This window comes from Globicephala melas, chromosome 8 (genome assembly GCF_963455315.2).
Source record: "Globicephala melas chromosome 8, mGloMel1.2, whole genome shotgun sequence".
NCBI classification, from domain to species: Eukaryota; Metazoa; Chordata; class Mammalia; order Artiodactyla; family Delphinidae; genus Globicephala; species Globicephala melas.
The window spans coordinates 44,806,847-44,831,058 of record NC_083321.1 but is presented as its reverse complement, the minus strand read 5'-3'; the positions used below and the strand labels follow the sequence as shown (position 1 = coordinate 44,831,058).

Genomic DNA, 24,212 nt, shown 5'->3' with positions numbered 1-24,212 from the left:
AGAGGCAGGTGGGAGGGGCCCTCCCAGACCGGAGGAGAGGAGAAGAGGGCGTTTGCCCCACCCATTTGAGCCCAGGAAGCCTGCTGGGCTCCCAGGTGAGGTCTGCTGCCCTCTGAGACCAGGGGTGGGGGGCACACCTGGGCCCCTTCTGTTCCTTGAGCCTAAGCTCCACCCCCCCACAGCCCACAGGGCCTTTTCCAGCCCTGTGGGTCCTGAGCATTGTCCCTGCCCACCACCCAAACCTCACCAATGTTTAGGCCCCACCCTCCACAGCCAAGGCCTCCCCCCACCCTTTTTTTTTCTTTTCCTCCCTCCTCTTTTTTACTATTGTGGTACTGATGTACCTTCTGGTTGTTGAGTCATCTATATTTTCATTTTTATATTCTTCCTAGCATATCTGTTAGTTTCCTAGTCTAATTTTATTTTTTACTTTGTTATTGTTCTTTTTTTATTTTGCCACCCCAGGTGGCTGGCAGGATCTTGGTTCATGAGCCTGGGGTCAGGCTGAAGCTCCTGTGGTGGGAACTCCGAGTCTGAACCACTGGCTAACAGAGAACCTCAGACCCCAGGGAATATTCATCGGAGCGAGGTCTCATGGAGTTCCTCATCTCGGCAGCAAGACCCAGCTCTAGCCAATAGCCTATAAACCCCAGTGTTGGAAGACTCAGGCCAAACAAACAGTAAGACAGGAATACAACCCCACTCATTAAAAAAAAAAAAAAAATGAGATGGCAAAAAAACATGTCACAGTGCTCGCTTCGGCAGCACATATATTAAAATTGGAATGATACAGAGAACATTAGCATGGCCCCTGCACAAGGATGACACGCAAATTCGTAAAGCGTTCCATATTTTTACATATGTATATGTATAGCTGATTCACTTTGTTATAAAGCAGAAACTAACACACCATTGTAAAGCAATGATACTCCAATAAAGATGTTAAAAAAAAAATATGTCACAGATGAAGGAGCAAGGAAAAAAGCTACAAGACCAAATAAATGAACAGGAAATAGGTAATTTACCTGAAAAAGAATTCACAGTAATGATAATAAAGATGATCCAGAATCTTGGAAATAGAATGGAGGCACGGATTGAGAAAATACAAGAAATGTTTAACAAAGATCTAGAAGAATTAAAGAACAAACAAACACAGATGAACAACACAATAACTGAAATGAAAAATACTAGAAGGAATCAATAACAGAATAACTGAGGGAGAAGAACGAATAAGTGAGCTGGAAGACAAAATGGTGGAAGTAACTGCCAAGGAGCAGAATAAAGGAAAAAGAATGAAAAGAATTGAAGGCAATCTCAGAGACCTCTGGGACAACACTAAATGCACCAACATTCGAAGTATAGGGGTCCCAGAAGAAGAAGAGAAAAAGAAAGGGTCTGAGAAAATATTTGAAGAGATTATGGTTGAAAACTTCCCTAACATGGGAAAGGAAATAGTCATCCAAGTCCAGGAAGCACAGAGAGTCCCATACAGGATAAACCCTAGGAAAAACACACCAAGACACATATTAATCAAACTAACAAAAATTAAATTCAAAGAAAAAATGTTAAAAGCAGCGAGGGAAAAACAAAAAATAACATACAAAGGAGTCCCCATAAGGTTATCAGCTGATTTTTCAGCAGAAACTTTGCAGGCCAGAAAGGAGTGGAAGGATATACTTAAAAGTGATGAAAGAGAAACACCTACAGTTAAGATTACTCTACCCAGAAGGATCTGATTCAGATTAGATGGAGAAATCAAAAGCTTTTTCAGACAAGCAAAAGCTAAAGAGAATTCAGCATCACCAAACCACCTTTACAACAAATGCTAAAGAAACTTCTCTAAGCAGGAAACACAAGAGAAGAAAAAGACTCACAAAAACAAACCCAAAACAATTAAGAAAATGGTAATAGGAACATGCATGTCGATAACCTTTAATGTAAATGGATTAAATGCCCCAATCAAAAGACACAGACTGGCTGAATGGATACAAAAACAAGACCCATATATATGCTGTCTACAAGAGACCCACTTCAGACCTAGGGATACATACAGACTGAAAGTGAAGGGATGGAAAAAGATATTCCATGCAAATGGAAATCAAAAGAAAGCTGGAGTAGCAATACTCGTATCAGATAAAATAGACTTTAAAATAAAGACTGTTACAAGAGATAAGGACACTACATAATGATCAAGAGATCAATCCAAGAAAAAAATGTAACAATTATAAATATTTATGCACCCAGCACAGGAGTACCTCAATACATAAGGCAAATGCTAAAACAACCATAAAAGGGGAAATCAACAGTAACACAATAACAGTAGGGGACTTTAACACCCCACTTACACCAATGGACAGATCATCTAAACAGAAAATAAATAAGGAAACACAAGCTTTAAATGACACAATAGACCAGATAGATTTAATTGATATTTATAGGACATTCCATCTGTAAGTGGCAGAATACACTTTCTTCCCAAGTGCACATGGAACATTCTCCAGGACAGATCACATTTTGGGCCACAAATCAAGCCTCATAAAATTTAAGAAAACTGAAATCATATCAAGCATCTTTTCTGACCACAACACTATGAGGTTGGAAATCAATTACAGGAAAAAAACTGTAAAAAACACAAATACATGGAGGCTAAACAGTGAGATACTAAATAACCAAGAGGTCACTGAAGAAATCCAAGAAGAAATTTAAAAAATACATAGAAACAAATGACAATGAAAACACGACACCCCAAAACCTATGGGATGCAGCAAAAGCAGTTCTAAGAAATTGCTAAGTTTATAGCAATTCAATCTCACCTCAAGAAACAAGAAAAATCTCAAATAAACAATCTAACCCTACACTTAAAACAACTAGAGAAAGAATAACAAAGAAAACCCAAAGTCAGTAGAAGGAAAGAAATCATAAATATCAGAGCAGAAATAAATGAAATAAAAATGAAGAAAACAATAGCAAAGATCAATAAAACTAAAAGCTGGTTTTTTGAGAAGATAAACAAAATTGATAAACCCTTAGTTAGACTCATCAAGAAAAAAAGGGAGAGGACGCAAATCAATAAAATTAGAAATGAAAAAGGAAAAATCACAACTGACACTGCAGAAATACAAAGGACTATAAGAGACTACTACGAACAACTATGTGCCAATAAAATGGACAACCATGAAGAAATGGACAAATTCTTGGAAAGGTACAATTTTCCAAGACTGAAGCAGGAAGAAATAGAAAATATAAACAGACCAATCACAAGCACTGAAATTGAAACTGTGATTAAAAATCTTCCAATAGGGCTTCCCTGGTGGCGCAGTGGTTGAGAGTCTGCCTACCGATGCAGGGGACACGGGTTTGTGCCCTGGTCCAGGAAGATCCCACATGTCGCGGAGTGGCTGGGCCTGTGAGCCATGGCCGCTGAGCCTGCGCGTCCAGAGCCTGTGCTCCGTGACGGGAGAGGCCACAGCAGTGAGAGGCCTGCGTACCACACACACACACACAAATCTTCCAATAAACAAAAGCCCAGGACCAGAGGGATTCACAGGTGAATTCTATCAGACACTTAGAGAAGAGCTAACACCTATCCTTCTTAAACTCTTCCAAAATATAGCAGAAGGAGGAACACTCCCAAACTCATTCTATGAGGCCACCATCACCCTAATACCAAAACTAGACAAAGATGTCACAAAAAAAACTACAGGCCAATATCACTGATGAACATAGATGCAAAAATCCTCAACAAAATACTAGCAAACAGAATCCAACAACACATTATAAGGATCCTACACCAAGATCAAGTGGGATTTATCCCAGGGATGCAAGGATTCTTCAATATATGCAAATCAATCAATGTAATACACCACATTAACAGATTAAGTAATAAAAACCATATGATAATCTCAATAGATGCAGGAAAAGCTTTCAACAAAATTCAACACCCATTTATGATAAAAACCCTCCAGAAAATGAGCATAGAAGGAACTTACCTCAACATAATAAAGGCCATATATGACAAACCCACAGCCAACATCGCTCCCAAAAGTGAAAAAATGAAACCATTTCCTCTAAGATCAGGAACAAGACAAGGTTGCCCATTCTCACTGCTACTATTCAACATCGTTTAGGAAGTCCTAGCCACAGCAGTCAGAGAAGAAAAAGAAATAAAAGGAATACAAATTGGAAAAGAAGAAGTAAAACTGTCACTGTTTGCAGATGACATGATACTATACATAGAAAATCCTAAAGATGCCACCAGAAAACTACTAGAATTAATCAATGAATTTGCTAAGGTTGCAGGATACAAAATCAATGCACAGACATCTCTGGCATTCTTATACACCGACAATGAAAAATCAGAAAGAGAAATTAAGGAAACACTCCCATTTACCACTGCAACAAAAATAAAATACCTAGGAATAAAGCTGCCTAAGGAGGTGAAAGACTTGTACTCAGAAAACTATAAAACACTGATGAAAGAAATCAAAGATGACATAAACAGATGGAGGAATACACCATGTTCTTGGATTGGAAGAATCAATAATGTGAAAATGGCTATACTACCCAAAGCAATCTAGATTCAATGCAATCCCTAACAAACTACCAATGGCATTCTTCACAGAATTAGAAGAAAAAATTTTACAATTCGTATGGAAACACAAAAGACCCCAAATAGCCAAAGCAATCTTGAGAAAGAAAAACGGAGTTGGAGGAATGAGGCTTCCAGACTTCAGACTATACTACAAAGCTACAGTAATCAAGACAGTATGGCAGTGGCACAAAACCAGAAATATAGATCAATGGTACAAGATAGAATGCCCAGAGATAAACCCATGCACATATGGGCACCTAATTTACGACAAGGAGGCAAGAACATACAGTGGAGAAAAGACAGCCTCTTCAATAAGTGGTGCTGGGAAAACTGGACAGCTACATGTAAAAGAATGAAATTAGAGGGCTTCCCTGGTGGCGCAGTGGTTGATAGTCTGCCTGCTGATGCAGGGCACGCGGGTTCGTGCCCCGGTCTGGGAAGATCCCACATGCCGCGGAGCGGCTGGGTCCGTGAGCCATGGCCGCTGAGCTTGTGCATCCGGAGCCTGTGCTCCGCAGCAGGAGAGGCCACAACAGTGAGAGGCCCACGTACAGAAGAAAAAAAAAAAAAGAATGAAATTAGAATACTACCTAACACCATACACAAAAATAAACTCCAAATGGATTAAAGCCTTAAATGTAAGACCAGACACTATAAACCTCTTGGAGGAAAACATAGGAAAAACACTCTTTGACATAAGCCACAGCAAGATCTTTTTTGACCCACCTCCTAGAGTAATGGAAATAAAAACAAAAATAAACAAATGGGACTTAATTAACCTTAAAGCTTTTGCACAGCAAAGGAAACCATAAACAAGACAAAAAGACAACACTCAGAATGGGAGAAAATATTTGCCAATGAAACAACAGACAAAGGATTAATCTCCAAAATATACAAACAGCTCATGGAGCTCAATATCAAAAAAACAAACAATCCAGTTAAAAAATGGGCAGAAGACCTAAAGAGACATTTCACCAAGACAGACATACAGATAGCCAAGAGGCACATGAAAAGATGCTCAACATCACTAATTACTAGAGAAATGCAAATCAAAACTACAATGAGGTATCACCTCACGGGTCAGAATGGCCATTATCAAAAAATCTAGAAACAATAAATGCTGAAAAGGGTGTGATGAAAAGGGAACCTTCCTGCACTGTTGGTGGGAATGTAAATTGATACAACCACTATGGAAAACAGTATGGAGGTTCCTTAAAAAGCTAAAAATAGAACTACCATGTGACCCAGCAATCCCACTACTGAGCATGTACCCTGAGAAAACCATAATTCAAAAAGAGACACGGGGGCTTCCCTGGTGGCACAGTGGTTGGGAGTCCGCCTGCCGATACAGGGTACACGGGTTCGTGCCCTGGTCCAGTAAGATCCCACGTGCCGCGGAGCGGCTGGGCCCGTGAGCCATGGCCGCTGAGCCTGCGCGTCCGGAGCCTGTGCTCCGCAACCGGAGAAGCCACAACAGTGAGAGGCCCGCATACCGCAAAAAAAAAAAAAGAGACATGGGGCTTCCCTGGTGGCGCAGTGGTTGATAGTCTGCCTGCTGATGCAGGGGACGCAGGTTTGTGCCCCGGTCCGGGAAGATCCCACATGCCGTGGAGTGGCTGGGCCTGTGAGCCATGGCTGCTGAGCCTGCATGTCCGGAGGCTGTGCTCCGCAACGGGAGAGGCCACAACAGTGAGAGGCCTGCGTACCGCAAAAAAAAAAAAAAAAAAAAAAAAAAAAAGAGACATGTACCATAATGTTCACTGCAGCTCTATTTACAATAGCTAGGACATGGAATCAACCTAAATGTCCATTGATAGATGAACGGATAAAGAAGATGTGGCACATATATACAATGGAATATTACTCAGCCATAAAAAGAAATGAAATTGAGTTATTTGTAGTGAGGTGGATGGACCTAGAGTCTGTCATACAGAATGAAATAAGTCAGAAAGAGAAAAACAAATACCATATGCTACGCATATATATGGAATCTAAAAAAAAAAAAGGTACTGATGAACCTAGTTGCAGGGCAGGAATAAAGAGGTAGAATATGGACTTGAGGAAATGGGGTGGGAGAGTGAAGCTGGGGTGAAGAGAGAGTAGCATCAACATATATACACTACTGAATGTAAAATAGTTGGCTGGTGGGAAGCAGCAGCATAGCACAGGGAGATTGGCTCGATGCTTTGTGATGACCTATGGGGGTGGGATAGGGAGGATGGGAGGGAGGCTCAAGAGGAAGGGGATATGGGGACATGTGTATGTATATGGCTGATTTGCTTTGTTGTGCAACAGAAACTAACAATATTGTGAAGCAATTATACTCCAATAAAGAGCTATTAAAAAAATAATAAATAAATAAATTGGAATTAGGAGAAGAGTCTGAAGGCGTGGAGATTAATCACTGAATCTAAAGTAATCTGGATGAGAAGAAAGAGGGGCCTGAGCATTAGTTACAGTCTCCTTGAGAGTGTGAACTTTGTGTTACAAGTAAACTCAAGTGAAACCTAGTAGAGATAAAACTGAAAAGATCAGCTGGATGGTTACTGTGGAAGAGAGAGCAAGAAAAGGAGAAAGAATGCACAGTTCTCAGAAATGACCTTTGTCACTAGAGTTCTTATAAATTCACCCATGTGTCCTCTGAAGTTGACTTTCAAATAGTCCTGAAAGATTATGTGCAGTGTAAACTCAAAGATGATGGGAGTACTGTATGGGATTTACTTAGTCTATTTGAATGGTTTTACATGTTTTAAGCACAGTTCTTCATTTCTTCTTTACCTTATTCCTTTGCAAATTCAAAAGTTCTTTTGGGAGTATGCATATTTATAACACTGTAAAAAACCGCTTATGAACGTAATATAAATATAATATAAACCCCAAAACAAACAGAAAATGGAAAAATATGTGTTTGGTATACAGTTTTTTAAAAAATAAATTTATTTATTTATTTGTTTTTTATTTTTGGCTGTGTTGGGTCTTTGTTGCTGCGTGCGGGCCTTCTCTAGTTGCAGTGAGCAGGGGCTACTCTTCGTTGTGGTGCGTGGGCTTCTCCTTGTGGTGGCTTCTCTTATTGTGGAGCACGGGCTCTGGGCGTGTGGGCTTCAGTAGTTGTGGTGTACGGGCTGTAGAGCACAGGCTCAGTAGTTGTGGTGCACGGGCTTAGCTGCTCTGCGGCATGTGGGATCTTTCTGGACCAGGGCTCGAACCCATGTCCCCTGCACTGGCAGGGGGTTCTTAATCACTGCGCCACCAGGGAAGCCCTGGTATACAGTTTTTGAGCCCAGTAATCTAAGTATAAATAACAAAATGTGATCTTGGATCAAGCTGTATTTCAGTGTGTATTCTGTTACTATGATTTGTGACATATTATACACTATATAAAGTTACACTGCTACCCACACCACACTGTATCACATTAACTACCTCTGTCATGAATAATGCAAAAAATTTTTGAATGATGGTTCTCTGGCAGCTGTTAAGTGCTTTTTAACATTTGGACTTAAAAAAAATCAATAAGCAAATGTTCAGTGTTGATAGACACAGCTGAGTGGTATTAACTATACTATATATTTTCTCTAAATCAACTGTAAACTTTAACAGGTGCCAATCAACTTCAGGCACTTAGCCAAGTCTGGAATTAAGATCTCTCTGTCTTTGTTCCTCTAATCCTTTTTAAAGTTCTTTTACTACTTAAATAATTAGACCTTCAAATTCGATCAACTAAACACAATCAATCCTACTCCACTTATAGCATAGTAGTGGCAATCAACCCACTGGGGAAATGTGACATATTATTTGGGTAACATCCAGTGTCCATGATACAAAAGAAAAAAATCTCCTTACCCAGGAGTTCTTCATGGATTGATCAGGAGTTGAAATAAAGGCATTCATGAATGCCCAACTTATTGTTTATATGCATATGGATGATTTTATTGTGTTTTAGAGCAAGGGTTGGGATAGGAGGAAGCTTAATAAAATTCATGCCTTTAATTTCACCAAAAGTTCTGTGGCCTCAAAAAGGTTAAGAACCACATATCCTAATCTACCCATTAGTGGATGAGGCTTCCTAATACTCTATGACAGCTGCCATATTTTTTAGCACAGTTGATATACTCTATTATCTAAAATTTAAAGATGAACTAAGAGACACTTAATTTTTAAGAAGTCATCTTAGAGCTAAGTAGGGTGTTACTTTAGGATTCCACAGTCAGTTAAATTCCAAAAAGAGAGGTACAAGATAAGGATGAACGTTTACTACCACTTTCCTTGATTATAAAAACCTCTTCTGGGGCTTCCCTGGTGGTGCAATGGTTAAGAATCCGCCTGCCAATGCAGGGGACACAGGTTCAATACCTGGTCTGGGAAGATCCCACATGCCATGAAGCAACTAAGCCTGTATGCCACAACTACTGAGCCCGCATGCTGCAACTGCTGAAGCCCGACTGCCTAGAGCCGGTGCTCCACAGCAGGAGAGGCCACCGCAGTTAGAAGCCCTTGCACTGCAACAAAGAGTGGCCCCTGCTTGCCGCAACTAGAGAAAGCCTGCATGCAGCTACGAAGACCCAACACAGCCAAAAATAAATAAATTAAATTAAAAAATAAATCTCTGCTATATGGCAATTATACAACCAGTGAAATTCAAACAGTTAACCTGGAAGGCAAAAATAGTATCAAAACTGTTTTATATGGTTTTACAAATAAATGTTAATAACAACCAAATTATAAACATTTATTTCCACTGTATTATATTATACTATTAAATGTGGTTCTAACCACCAAAATAGTTTAAGCTCAGAGTTGGAAATATCTATCACTCTCACCTTGGTACAGACTACTCGTACAACCACTTTCCAAAAGGCAGAGGAATCAGACCCAGGTTGTACCTCAAAGAGAAGATGTTTTTCCTGGCCAGAAGCCACTTTAGCAGTTCTGAAAAGAGGTAAACACATTCGTTAATTTTATGAAAAGTCACGTAAAATAATGGAGCTACGAAACCAGATTCAAGAAAGTTTAAGACAGAGGAGGAAATGTGAAGAAAACACAGAAAGACAAATAACAATAATGGTGATTGTAATAATTAGATTTTTAAAATACAGGGATAGAGAATGTTTTGACTATAAACATACAATTTAATTTTCAAGGTGGAAAGCATAGTGGAATGATATTTATAAATCTATTTTTTTCATATCTATATCTCAATGGTCTTTAAATTTCTAACAAAGACAGCTAGGAAAAACATGTGCAAGGAATCAGGTACTTAAAGAAAAAATTTAGCTGGTTTCATTTATCCATATTTTGACTAGTGCCTCAGATGTATATAAAGTGTGAAAAAATGTTGATCTTGGTTGAGTCCTTCCTTAAGCAACAACACTTATATACCTCTTTGAAGACAATTTTTACAGATAATTTGAAACTGGATGAAGCAAATGATTTTGAGACGCTTATGTAACTTTACTGTCCTCCCCTAGCAGAGTAATTCTGATTTAGAAAGCAACAGGATACTAACATAAAAAATATAACACTTTTTAGGATAACTCAATATCGTGCAACAATGCCAATTTAAATCAGTTCAAAGACATAAGTATTGCAGCTCCCTTTTATCATTACTCACATTTCTCTCTGAGCACCAGTGGGGATATCACAGTCAGAACTAAGAAACTTACAGCTAAATAAATTGAGGCCATTGAAAATTAAGTAACTAGCCCTAGGTAACAAAGTCTGCCAGTGAAAGTAGTACTGCCAGTTCCCAGTTCTGTTTTCTAGCTATCAAGCCATGCGTCTTTTGCGTAGGTTTAACTTTATAGTTCTCAGACAGCACTGAACTTGTGAAATTCCAACTCTGACCCAGGGGAATTGGTTTTAAGAAGCAAATCCAGTCAGAAACATTCTGTGCTAATAAATAAAAGGGAGATACTCTTTTACCATCACCTCTATATTACACAGTAAGCTTAGCTTGAGGATGTTTTCATAGGACACATTTTATCCAGTATCTTTAGGCCAAAAAACAAAATTTCATATAAGAGACTAGGTTTTTTTGTATGTAAGTTCTAAGACTCTAAAGGGATGGCAAATGTCATTGATTACTCTTCAAAAAAGTTGACACAATATACATAAAAATTCCACTCTTATGATACTATTAAATTCTCAATTGAATTTTATTCCTTAAGAATACAGTCTCAGAAGTAATGCCTCAAATGCTACCATTTGGATGATCTTTAAAAAAAAAAAAAAAGAACAAAGTAAAATGCTAGAGTTTTAAAAACCATGACTACATTTTTATTATAAAAGATCAGACAATACACAAATATACACAGTAAAAGGTAAAATCTCCCTTCTCTGCTCCCCTTTTCCATCACCTCCCCAGAGAGCTGTGTATATCTTTCCAGTTCATTTTCTATGCATTTATATATATATATATCTACACAGGATCCATCCATATATCCATACAGGGCTTCTTTTTGGTTTGTCTGTTTTTAATGAGTGAAATCCAGTGTTCTTAAAAGAAATGATCTTCTAAGATAACTTTTAAGAGTTAAGAATGCTTTATTCTTCATGACTGGCTAATAACAGGACACTCCAGCCATGTCCATAAAAACACTGCATTTCCTTCTCTTTATCTAATGTGTTCTAAATGGCCAAGTATAATATGTCTCTTATCCAATACAGTTATTGCAAAGCTTAAGGACTACATTCATGTATTTTACCCTAAACTATTAATAGTGACTATAATATAAATTTATATATACTAAGTGGTTCCAAACTGCTTGGTGATTTTGTTTGGCCTTTTTGGGGTTTAAGGAGAGGTAACATGGGATAGTGGAAAGATCTTCAGACTTGGGGAAAGCTGGATCTGCCATCGATACTTAGGTAATCACTTTAGGCCTCAGTTAAAATGTCAGACTGTCAGCAGAGTGCCTTGCACATACTATGGGCTCAGTGAACGTTAGCTAAGTTGGATAGACTAAAGAAAGAACCTTTAAGATCTCATTTAAAAGGCAATGCCAATAAGTTATAACTATACCCCCAGGGAGACAGAAGATACATATACAAAGAGAGTTGGATATGGGTGCTGCTAGAGGAAGACTTAATAGAAAGAAGTGACATCTGCTCTCCTGTCACTAAGGGAGAACACACAAACAAAAATGGAATATTTTAAAAGTGTAACAATCTGGGGTCATTCAGGGACAGAGCTCAGTATATTTTAATAGCTTCTATACAGATCAGTATAAAAATTGATTTAATAAAGAATAATTCACAAAGAGAAGGCTGTTCTATTGGATGTGCTACGGAGTCAGAGAAGTTTATACTCCATCTTAGAAACCTATTCAAGAGTTAAGTAGAGATGTAAACATGATAGCTAATTAGAAAATATTTATAAACAAAATATCTTATTCTTCAGTGATGACAAATGAATTATTACCATATATATATATTTCTCTGGCAAAATAATGGTTCAATGAACAAACACAGAAGATTTATTTATTAACTAGATGAATTGGTTGATATTCAGAAACCTGAAGTGCCCTTTGACTATCCTAGGTGCCTTTCTCTAGATGACTAACTGGTATATTCTCTTCTGTTATGCACCTCCTTCAGTGCTTTCAAACAAGGGTCAATTTACACGCCTGTGGTCAAAATTCAGTTTTAAGTTCCTTCTGTTCTTTTAGTCCTATGACATATTTTTAGATAGCTACACAGAAAGTCTTATAGTACTCAATAAATATTTGCTAACTGCTGCTGAAAACATTCTCTTACCAACCAATACGTGTGGTTATCTCTCAGACAGTCATAACACTGGGGCAATATGTCAAGGGGAGAAAATAAAATGAAAAAGAGCAAGTCTTACACATCATTAAGTTCTGCTACTCTTCCAAGAAATTCTTCATAAGTTAAGGAGCCACTTTCTCGAACCAATGTGACATGTTTTGCTACTTTTTCTGGTAACTTGTTAAGAACCAGCTGCGTCTGATCCGAAATTTGCTGTCCCATGATGAAATGATGTCTTATGAAATCCAAAAAGAGTGTTGCTTCACATCGTTTCTGTCAAATATACATAAAAGTTACTTTTACATGTAATATATGGTATATATATTGTGTATATATATATATATATATGTAATATATACTTTTAATATGTAATATAAAAATGGCAACATACCCATCCCTTCAAGAAAGTAAAGCAAAACAGGAATACTTTTAAGTGAGATCTCAACAGACTTACATGAGTCTAAGGTGGAATTTATTTAAACAACTATATTTTAAAGTAAAGATTTACAGTTCTATTTTTTAAAGATCATACAGGTAAATGAGAATACAGGATTCATTTATCTTATTGGGAGGGTGAATTCCTATAATTTTGCCAAGTTAAAAACCATTACACACACACACAGAGGCATTTAAGTGATTGTATTTAATAGGAAGTTTGTTTACCTCATATAATTTTCCTAAGAACATTTCCTGACTGCTTACCATGTCAGGCTCCAAACTAAGGGCTTTCATATATTATCTCATTTATCTCTTACAATAACCCTAAGAGGTAGGCATTATTATATTCCTAGTTGACAGATAAGGAAATAGAGTTGAGTGACTTATCTAAAGTTAAACAGCTGGGGACTTCCCTGGTGGTGCAGTGGTTAAGAATCCGCCTGCCAATGCAGGAGACACGGGTTCGATCCCTGGTCCAGGAAGATCCCACATGCCAAGGAGCAACTAAGCCTGTACGCCACAACTACTGAGCCTGCATGCCACAACTACTGAGTCCATGCACTGCAACTACTGAAACTTGCGCACTCTAGGGGCCGGGGACTGCAACTACTGAAGTCTGCATGCCTAGAGCCCGTACTGTGCAACAAGAGAAGCCACTGCGATGAGAAGACCGCGCACCACGACGAAGAGTAACCTCTGCTCGCCACAACTAGAGAAAGCCCACGCGCAGCAACGAAGACCCAACGCAGCCCCCCAAAAAACATTAAACAGTTGGTAGCACTTCCCTGGTGGCGCGGTGGTTAAGAATCCGCTTGCCAATGCAGGAAGCCCTGGTCTGGGAAGATCCCACATGCCGCGGAGCAACTAAGCCTGTGTGCCACAACTACTGAGCCTGTGCTCTAGAGCTGGCAAGCCACAACTACTGAGACCTGCGTGCCACAACTACTGAAGTCCATGCACCTAGAGCCCGTGCTCCGCAACAAGAGAAGCCACCGCAATGAGAAGCCTGTGCACCGCAACGAAGAGTTGCTCGCCGCAACTAGAAGGAAAGCCCACGCACAGCAATGAAGGAACTAGAAGGAAAGCCCACGCACAGCAATGAAGACCCAACACAGCCAAAACTAAATAATAAATTTATATGAAAAACAAACAGTTGGTAAATGGTTGAAGTGAAATTTGAACTCATGTTTTTTAGATTCTAGTGCTTATATTCTTTAACGCTATGATATACTGTGATGTATAATCATGATATAAATAGATCAGCTAAAAAATTTATTGTAGAATTACTTTATTTATAAATGTACAACTTAATTTTAATTGTAAAATATATGTAAATTAAACAGACTTTTTAGCTAATTCAACTATGTTACATTTTCTGCTTAGAAAAAAAAGTGCTTTTGCTTTTTAACTCCTCTAGGTATTTATTTATTTATTTTGCGGTACGCGGGCCTCTCACTGTTGTGGCCTCTCCCGTCGCGGAGCACAGTTTCCGGACGCGCAGGCTCAGTGGCCATGGCTCACGGGCCTAGCCGCTCCACAGCATGTGGGATCTTCCTGGACCGGGGCACGAACCCGTGTCCCCTGCATCGGCAGGCGGACTGTCAACCACTGTGCTACCAGGGAAGCCCGGTATTTATTTTTTAATTAATTAATTATTTTTGGCTGCATTGGGTCTTTGTTGCTGCATGCAGGCTTTCTCTAGTTGCGGCAAGCGGGGGCTACTCTTCGTTGCAGTGCATGGGTTTCTCATTGCGGTGGCCTCTCTTGTTGTGGAGCATGGGTTCTAGGCACGCAGGCTTCAGCAGTCGTGGCACGCAAGCTCAGTAGTTGTGGCTCATGAGCTCTAGAGCGCAGGTTCAAGAGCTGTGGCACACGGGCTTAGGTGCTCCAGGGCATGTGGGATCTTCCCGGGCGAGGGCTTGAACCCATGTCCCCCACACTGGCAGGTGGATTCTTAACCACTGTGCCACCAGGGAAGTCCCTCCTCTAGGTATTTTTAATTTCGAATTTATATAACTTGTTTTCTAAATATGAAGGTGATATTTTAGTTAAAAGGCTGGATCACTACTTTAATAATCTACTATCAAGGTAGATCAATAAGTTACTGAATTGACTTAAAATTTAATCACAAAACATTTATTTAATAATCACTCTAAAGTCTTGAAGGATATAATTCTATGTATTGTGGCTAGAGAAGAGTTGGATGTGTTTATTCTAGACAGTTTTTTCTCCTTTGGTAAATAATGATTTATCAAAATATTAAGCACGGAGATACGGTTAAAATAGAAAATAAGATAAATTTTTAGTATTTATGTATCCTGATATATTCTACAGCTGAATAAGAAAATCCCAATTCAATACGAATACCACTACTAATAATAGTAAAATCAACTAGTATTCGTTCACCACTTCTACTGTGTAACACAATCTTCTAAGTACTTTATATATATTCATGAATTTAGTCATTTAAATCCTCATGATAACCATTTCACAGATGAAGAAACAAGATAGCTAAGGAAACAAGCACAGAGAGGTTAAATTAATAAAGCCACAAAGCTAATATTAGACTTTTTTAAAAAAAAAAAGTTAGAAAAAGAAAAAAGCATTAAAATTAAAAAGAATCTGATCCTCCCCCCTCCTATAAGAAATTCCATTTTATTTACATGTCAAAGACTATCATTTTACTTCACCTGAATTAACACTCATATCATATAAAGCAGGTGAAACAGTAACAATTTATAGTAAAAATTTTGTCAGGAAACCTGCTTTATCATTTAATCAAAAAAATGAAAAGTTATAACTCTAAAATATAAAATCATTTACAATAAGAGTTCTCAGTAACCATAAATATGCAAATTTTGCTTTGTATTCAAATTTAATGTGTTATATTTGAGGTTTATTCTTTTAGTCACATTAAATATAGGAAAAGTACAACTGTTCTAAAGAGAAAAACTCAACAATTACTGTTTTGAATCTGAGCCTACTTGGCAATGATAAATATGTATTACAGAGATAAATGAAAGGAAGTTGTTGAGGAAGATCCAGGCCACTAAGAAAACATCTCTGAAGGCAAAATTATATACTTTAAATATAGCCAAATGGATTCATAGCAATCGTATTCAAAGAGAAACAAAGATTTTAGCTTAGAGGAGGTCTCTAGAATACTCAACATTAGTAATTTCTGGATTTCATAGTCTAATATAAAGTCTCAAAGCACCATGATGTTGAACATTTATTTCTATTCTAAGTAAGGATACTTTCCAAAAATAAATGAAAAAAATCTCTAAAACTTAACAAAAATTTAAAGAATAACTTATAACCTAGGAAATAGAAGGATATAATACTAGAATAAAAGTCCTTCCCAAGAAGGCAGTAATTTCACACCGACTTATACTACATACAGTAACACTATGGTCCTTATTTTTCTTGTTCTAATCCAGATGTGTGAAAAAATCATCAGGAGCCAAAGGCTGTACACTGGTGTTAGGGAGCCACTGTTACATGGCCTTTTAAAAAATTAAATTCAACAAGCACCATATGCCTGGCACTGTGCTGTGTTCTGGGGATACAACAGTGAGTGTAAGAAACAGGGTTCTTGCCACCATGGAGCATCTGATTCAGTGGGGAAGAGACAACAATCACACCAATAAATACATAATTTCAAAATAATAAGTGCTAAGCCAAACAAGTATAGGGTACTGAAAGCCTATAAAAGGGGGACTTGACCTAGTCTTGTGACAGGGAAGAAGTCCTTGGGCAAACATTTGATTTGCTATCGGTCAGAGTTAGCCAGAGAAGAGAGGGATAGAGGCATGGCAAGGGGAGGACATTCCAGGCAGAGGTTATAGAAAGCGCCTAAATAGGAAGGAGTATGGTGACTTTGAGGTTAAAAAAAAAAAAAGCCAGAGTGACTAAAGCCTAGGCAGAAGGAGAGGGAGACTGGCACCAAGAGATGGGATGTTTACCATTTTTGTTTATGACACAAAGACAAGACTGCATGCCTGCCCAATCTGTGGATGACTGAAACTGGAATGAATAATGTCCACAGAATACCAGAATCAAAACTGAAAATGGATACTGATTTTCTGAAATAGAATAAATTTTTATGTCAAATATGACTAAAAGTTAAATCCTGAATATGTTTTGAAAGGCACATAAAGCACATAGGTAAGTTATGTTTAAAAGCAAATAAAATATAAAAGGTCTGAATGTTCCAGTCAAAATAAGTAAACAGTAAATAGCAATAAGAAAGATGCTAAAATAATCCTAAACTCTTGCTAGAAGCAGATGTCCAGAGCAAGAGCCTAGTTCCACTGTGCTCTGGAATGGTTCCAACACACCAGAGTTCTCTAATCAGCTCTAAGCAGTGACACTTTTAAAGGGCACTAATCATTTGAATATATTTGGGAAAGCACGCAAGATGTTATGGATCTAGAAGAGGAAACAAAGCAATTTATTCTAGATAATCATAGTTCAGTAACAACATGGAGCATGGTGATAGGTTTGTTCAAACACCTGAAGAGCTTTCATGTGGAAGAGAAAGTAATATTTACTTTATATAATTACAGAGACCAGAATGGCCAGTATAAATTAGGCTGATTTCAGGTCAATATAAGAATTTCCTATCATCCATAATTATCCAGAAGGGTTAAGGGCTGTCTTGCAAAGCATGTGAGCTTGCATTCACTGGAAAGGTGGAGGTGTTTAAGCAAAAATAAGAAGTTCATCTAATTAGTGTTTTAGAGAAAATTTTTGCTTTAATGAGAAGTGGAGAAGGCAACCTCTAACCTAATATTTTGCTCCCAAAGTGAAACTTAAATTCTCTCTAGCATTCCTGTACTGATTTAATAAAAATGCAATAAAATATTCTAATCAACCAGACTGAAAACTTTAAATTATACCTACAATTCTTAACAAAGAAAAATTAAACTTTTGAAATATATGGTCTTAAGATTTCATGTAAAATATTAATGATAATTTAATCAATATGCCCACGAAACAGATATTAAAGAGATTTAGTTGTTTGTTTATTGAGTTACAAAATGGACCCTTTTAAGAGGTAAAATTGTAATTATATGCAGATGACATGATAATATATATAGAAAACCCTAAACACTCCACACAAAAACTACTAGTACTGGTAAATAAATTCAGCAAGGTATCAGGATACAAGATTAACACACAGAAATCTGTTGCATTTCTTTACACTAACAATGAAATACCAGAAAGGGAAAGTAAAAAAACAAATCCCTTTTAAAATTGCACCCCCTCCCCCCCAAAAAAATACTTAGGAATAAACCCAACCAAGGAGGTGAAAAACTTATATGCTGAGAACTATAAAGCATTGATAAAGGAAACTGATTCAAAGAAATGTAAAAATATTCTATGCTCTTGGATTGGAAGAATTAATATTGTTAAAATGACCATACTACGCAAAGCAATCTACAGATTTAATGCAATCCCTATCAAATTACCCATGACATTTTTCACAGAACTAAAACAAATAATCCTAAAATTTGTATGGAGCCATAAAAGACCCAGAATTGCCAAAGCAATTCTGAGGAGAAAGAACAAAGATGGAGGCATAACCCTCCCAGACTCAGACAAAACTACAAAGCTACAGTAATCAAAACAATGTGGTATTGGCACAAAAACAGACATATGGATCAATGGAACAGAATAGAGAGCCTAGAAATAAATCCACACACCTACAGTAAATTAAACTTTGAAAAAAGAGGCAAGAACATACAACGGAGAAAAGACAGTCTCTTCAGTAAGTGGTGGTGGGAAAGCAGGACAGCCACATGTAAATCAATGAAGTTAGAACACTCCCTCATACCATATACAAAAATAAACTCAAGATGGCTTAAAGACTTAAATATAAGACATGACACCATAAAACTCCTAGAAGAGACCATAGGCAAAACATTCTCTGACATAAACTGTAGTAATGTTTTCTTAGGTCAGTCTCCCAAGGCAACAGAAATAAAAGCAAAAATAAACAAATGGGACCTAATCAAAATTATAAGCTTTTGCAAGGCAAAGGAAACCATAAACAAAACAAAAAGACAACCTACGGACTGGGAGAAAATATTTGCAAACGATGCAACTGACAAGGGCTTAATTTCCAAAATATACAAACAACTCATACAACTCAATAATAATAATTTGAAAAAACCCAATCAAAAAATGGTCAGAAGACCTAAATAGACACTTCTCCAAAGAAGACATACAAATGGCCAATAGGCACATGAAAAAATGCTCAGCATCACTAATTATTAGAGAAATGCAAATCAAAACTACATGAGGGAGAGGAATCAAGATGGCGGATGAGTAAGACATGGAGTTCACCTCTTCCTACAAATACGTCGAAAACACATCTACAAGTGGAACGACTTGCACAAAACATCTACCAAACACTGGCTGAAGACCTCAGACTTCCTAAAGGGCAAGAAAACCTCCATGTAACCAGGAAGGACAAAAGAAAAAGAAAAGAGAGAGAAAAGAATTGGGATGGGACCTACACCCTAGGGAGGGAGCTGTGAAGGACGTAAGGTTCCCGCACCCGGGGAAGTCCCCTCACTGGCGGGGAGATCAGCCTGGATGGAAAGGGAGCTTTGGAGCCTTAAGCAGAGTGCAGAAACCGGATTGTGGAAGGCAAAATGGAGAGTGACCTGAACAGACGTTGGTACCGTCACCTTGTACTCCCCAGGCTGAGACGCTTGTCCACCGGTGTGGGAGGAGGTTGGGTGCTGAAGCTCAGGTTTCGGAGGTCAGACCCAGGGAAAGGACCAGGGTTGGCTGTGTGGAGACAGCCTGAAGAGGCTAGAGTGTGGCAATTGAGGGTGTGTTCAGAAGAAGCCTGGGCCAACCAGAGAGGCAAGGCGCCACTCCTGGGGGGGTGTGCAAGGAGAGGGGTGGGACCACTATAGGAGCTTCCTTCCCTGCAGGCATGGTCTCAGGCAACAGGACACCACCTACACAAGCTCTGGGGGCAGGTGTGAGCTTCCACTGCCACTGTGGGCTCCAGAGACAGGCACAGGCCACTGCCACTGTCATGATGGGCTCCAGAGGTGGGCACAGGTAGCCGCCACCACTAAGAGACCTGCGAGCAGGATCTAGTTGCTGTCCCTGCTGTCCTGGGAGGGCGAGGGCCGGCGCTGCAAGACCCATGAATGGGTGCCAAGTGTTGCCCCCACTGTCCCGGGGGGGCGTGGGCCATCGCTACCGTTGGGAAACCTGTGAGCAGGCGGCAATAGCTGCCCCCACCATCTGGGGAGTGTGCACAGGCAGCGAGCAGGTGTCAAGCACTGCCCCTGCTGTACAGGGAGTGTGTGGGCTATAGTTGCCACTGGGATACACGGGAGGAAAAGTCAATTGCTGTTCCTGCTGTATCAGGTGTGAGCATGGCCTGCTGCACCTACACACCTCATATCAAAGGAATTACAGCTAACACACACTGAGGAAAGAGGCAGCAAGCATCCAAACCAAAAGCAACCTCTTGATTCCCAACAAGATGGCAGAGTAGAAGGACTTGAGCTCACCTCCTCACGTGAAAACACCCAAATCACAACTAACTGCTGAACAACCATGGACAAAAAAGACTGGAACCTACAAAAAAAGATATTTTACATCCAAAGACAAAGAAAAGCCACAACTAGATTGTACGAGGGGCACTTCTGCAATATAATCAAATCCCATACCGGTCGGATGGGTGACCCACAAACTGGAAAATAATTGTATTACAGAGGAGTGAGAGTTCTGGGCCCCATGTCAGGCTCCCCAGCCTGAGGGGTCTGGAATTGGAGCCCCCAGAGCATTTGGCTTAGAAGGCCAGTGGGCCTTTAGTGCAGGAGCTCCACAGGACTGAGGGAAACAGAGACTCCACTCTTGAGGGCGCACACAAGATTTCATGTGTACTGGGACCCAGCACAAAGAATTGACTTCATAGGAGCCTGGGCTAGACCTACCTGTGGGTTTGGAGGGTCTCCTGTGGAGGCAGGGGTTGTCTGTGGCTCACTGTGGGGGTAAGGTCACTGGTGGCAGAAGCCCCAGGGAATACTGATAATTGTGAGCTCTCCTGGAGGTCTCCATTTTGGCACAAAGACCTAGCCCTACGCAACAGCCTACAGGCTCCAGTGCTGGACGCCTCAGGCTAAACAACCAGCAAGACAGGAACACAGCCCCACCCATCAGCAGACAGGCTGCCTAAAGCTGTACTGAGGTCACAGCCACCCCTAAACACACCCCTTGACATGACCCTGCCCACCAGAGGGACAAGACCCAGCTCCACCCACCAGTGGGCAGGCACCAGTCCCTCCCACCAGGAAGCCTGAACAAGTCTCAGGACCAATCTCACACACCAGGGGCCAGACACCAGAAGCAAGAGGAGCTATGATCCTGCAGCCTGTGGAAAGGAGTCCATCCACACAGAAAGTTTCACAAAATGAGAAGACAGAGAAATATGCTCCAGACAAAGGAACAAGATGAAAACCCAAAAGAATAACTAAGTGAAGTGGAGATAGGCAATCTACCTGAAAAATAATTGAGAGTAATGATAGTAAAGATGATCCAAGATCTGAGAAAAAGAATGGAGGCACTGATTGAGAAGATACAAGAAATGTTTAACAAAGAGCTAGAAGATTTAAAGAACAAACAAACAGAGATGAACAATACAATAACTGAAATGAAAAACACACTAGAAGGAATCAACAGCAGAATAAATGAGGCAGAAGAACAAAGAAGTAAGCTGGAAGACTGTCGTGGAAATCACTGCTGCAGAACAGAATAAAGAAAAAACAATGAAAAGAAATGAGGACAGTCTCAGAGACCTCTGGGACAACATTAAATGCACCAACATTCGCATTATAGGGGTCCCAGAAGGAGAAGAGAGACAGAAAGAGCCTGAGAAAATATTTGAAGAGATTATAGCCAGAAACTTCCCTAAAATGAGAAGGAAAACACTCACTCAAGTCCAGGAAGTGCAGAAAGTCCCATATAAGATAAACCCAAGGAGGAACACACCAAGACATATATTAATCAAACTGACAAAATTAAAGACAAAGAAGAAATATTAAAAGCAACAAGGGAAAAGCAACAAATAACATACAAGGGAATCCCCGTAAGGTTATCAGCTGATTTTTCAGCAGAAACTCTGCAGACCAGAAGGGAGTGGCATGATATATTTAAAATGATGAAAAGGAAAAACCTACAACCAAGAATAGTCTACCCAGCAAGCGCTTCATTCAGATTTGATGGAGAAATCAAAAGCTTTACAGAGAAGCAAAACCTAAGCGAATTCAGCACCACCAAACCAGCTTTACAACAATCCTAAAGGAGCTTCTCTAGGCTGAAAAGAAAAGGCCACAACTAGAAACAAGAAAGTTACAAATGGGAAAGCTCACTGGTAAAGGCAAATATAAAGTAAAGGTAGGAAATCATCCACACACAAATATGATATCAAAGCCAGCAACTGTAAGAAGAGGAGAGTATAAATGCAGGATATTGGAAATGCATTAGAAATTAAGAGACCAGAAACTTAAACAATCATATATATATATAGACTGCTATATCAAAACCTCATGGGAACTGCAAACCAATAATCTACAGTAGATACATACACAAAAAAGAGAAAGCTATCCAGACACAACACTAAAGTTAGTTACCAAATCACAAGACAAGAGAACAAAAGAGAAGGAAGAAAAAAGACCTACAAAAACAAATCCAAAACAATTAACAAAATGGCATTAAGAACATACATATCAATAATTACCCTAAATGTAAATGGATTAAATACACCAACCAAAAGACATAGACTGGCTGCATGGATACTAAAACAAGACCCGTATGTATGCTGTCTATAAGAGACCCATTTCAGATCTAGGGACGCATACAGACTGAAAGTGAGGGAATTGGAAAAAGGTATCCTATGCAAATGGAAATCAAAGGAAAGCTGGAGTAGCAATACTCATATCAGACAAAATAGACTTTAAAATAAAGACTGTTACAAGAGACAAAGAAGGACATTACATAATGATCAAGGGATCAATCCAAGAAGATATAACAATCGTAAATATATATGCACCCAACATAGGAGCACCTCAATATATAAGGCAAATGCTAAGAACCATAAAAGGAGAAACTGACAGTAACACAATAATAGTGGGGGACTTTAACAACCCACTTTCATCAATGGACAGGTGATCCAGACAGAAAATCAATAAGGAAACACAGGCCTTAAATGACACATTAGATCAGATGGACTTAATTTAATTTATATAATATATATAAATATATATTTCCATCCAAAAGCAGCATAAATATATATAAATATATACTTCCATCCGAAAGCAGCAGAATACAATTTCTTCTCAAGTGCACATGAAACATTCTCCAGGATAGATCACCTCTTGGGCCACACATCAAGCCTCAGCAAATTTAAGAAAACTGAAATCATATCAAGCATCTTTTCTGACCACGTTATGAGACTAGAAGTCAATTACAGGAAAAAACTGTAAAAAACACAAATATGTGGAGGCTAAACAATATGTTCCTAAACGACCAATGGATCACTGAAGAAATCGAAGAGGAAATCAAAAAAATACCTAGAGACAATTGCAACAAAAGACAAGATCCAAAACCTATGGGACAGAGCAAAAGCAGTTCTAAGAGGGACGTTTATAGGAATATAATCTTACCTCAGAAAACAAGAAAAATCTCAAATAAACAACCTAACCTTACACTTAAAGCAACCAGAGAAAGAAGAACAAACAAAACCCAAAGTTAGTAGAAGGAAAGAAATCATAAAGATCAGAGCAGAAATAAATGAAATAGATGAAGAAAACAGAAAAAAATCAATGAGCCTAAAAGCTGGTTCTTTGAAAGGATAAACAAAATTGATAATCCTTTAGCAAGGCTCATCAAGAAAAAAAGGGAGAGGGTTCAAAACAATAAAATTAGAAATGAAATAGAAGTTACAACTGACACCACAGAAATACAAAGGATCATAAGAGACTATTACAAACAACTACATGCCAATAAAATGGACAACCTAGAAGAAATGGACAAATTCTTAGAAAGATACAACCTTCCAAGACTGAACCAGAAAGAAACAACCTTCCAAGACTGAACCAGAAAGAAACAGAAAATATGAACAAACCACTCACAAGTACTGAAAATGAAACAGTAATTTAAAAACTTCCAACAAAGAAAAGTCCAGGACCAGCTGGCTTCACAGGCAAATTCTATTAAACATTTAGAGAAGAGTTAACACCTATCCTCCTGAAACTCTTCCTAAAAATTGCAGAGGAAGGAACACTCCCAAGCTCATTCTATGAGGCCACAATCATCCTGATACCAAAATCAGACAAAGATACCACAAAAAAAGAAAATTACAGGCCAATATCATTGATGAACA

At 38.8% G+C, this 24,212-nt stretch overlaps 1 protein-coding gene and 1 non-coding gene across 4 annotated transcripts in view; one reads left to right on the top strand and one right to left on the bottom strand.

The window, feature by feature from the left end:
- RNF141 (ring finger protein 141) overlaps window positions 1–24,212 on the bottom strand; it is a 48,463-nt gene that overhangs the window by 17,818 nt on the left and 6,433 nt on the right. For all 3 annotated transcript variants that reach the window (XM_030831371.2, XM_060303509.1, XM_070046145.1), the window contains 2 exons: window positions 12,438–12,631; window positions 9,412–9,520 (listed from right to left, as the gene is read on the bottom strand). In XM_030831371.2, the coding sequence (XP_030687231.1) occupies window positions 9,412–9,520; window positions 12,438–12,580 (252 nt within the window). In that variant the 5' untranslated portion in view covers window positions 12,581–12,631. The remainder of the gene's footprint in view (window positions 1–9,411; window positions 9,521–12,437; window positions 12,632–24,212) is intronic.
- Window positions 750–856, top strand: LOC115839633 (U6 spliceosomal RNA). Its single transcript, XR_004034127.1, has one exon. It is a non-coding gene; the product is annotated as a U6 spliceosomal RNA (small nuclear RNA).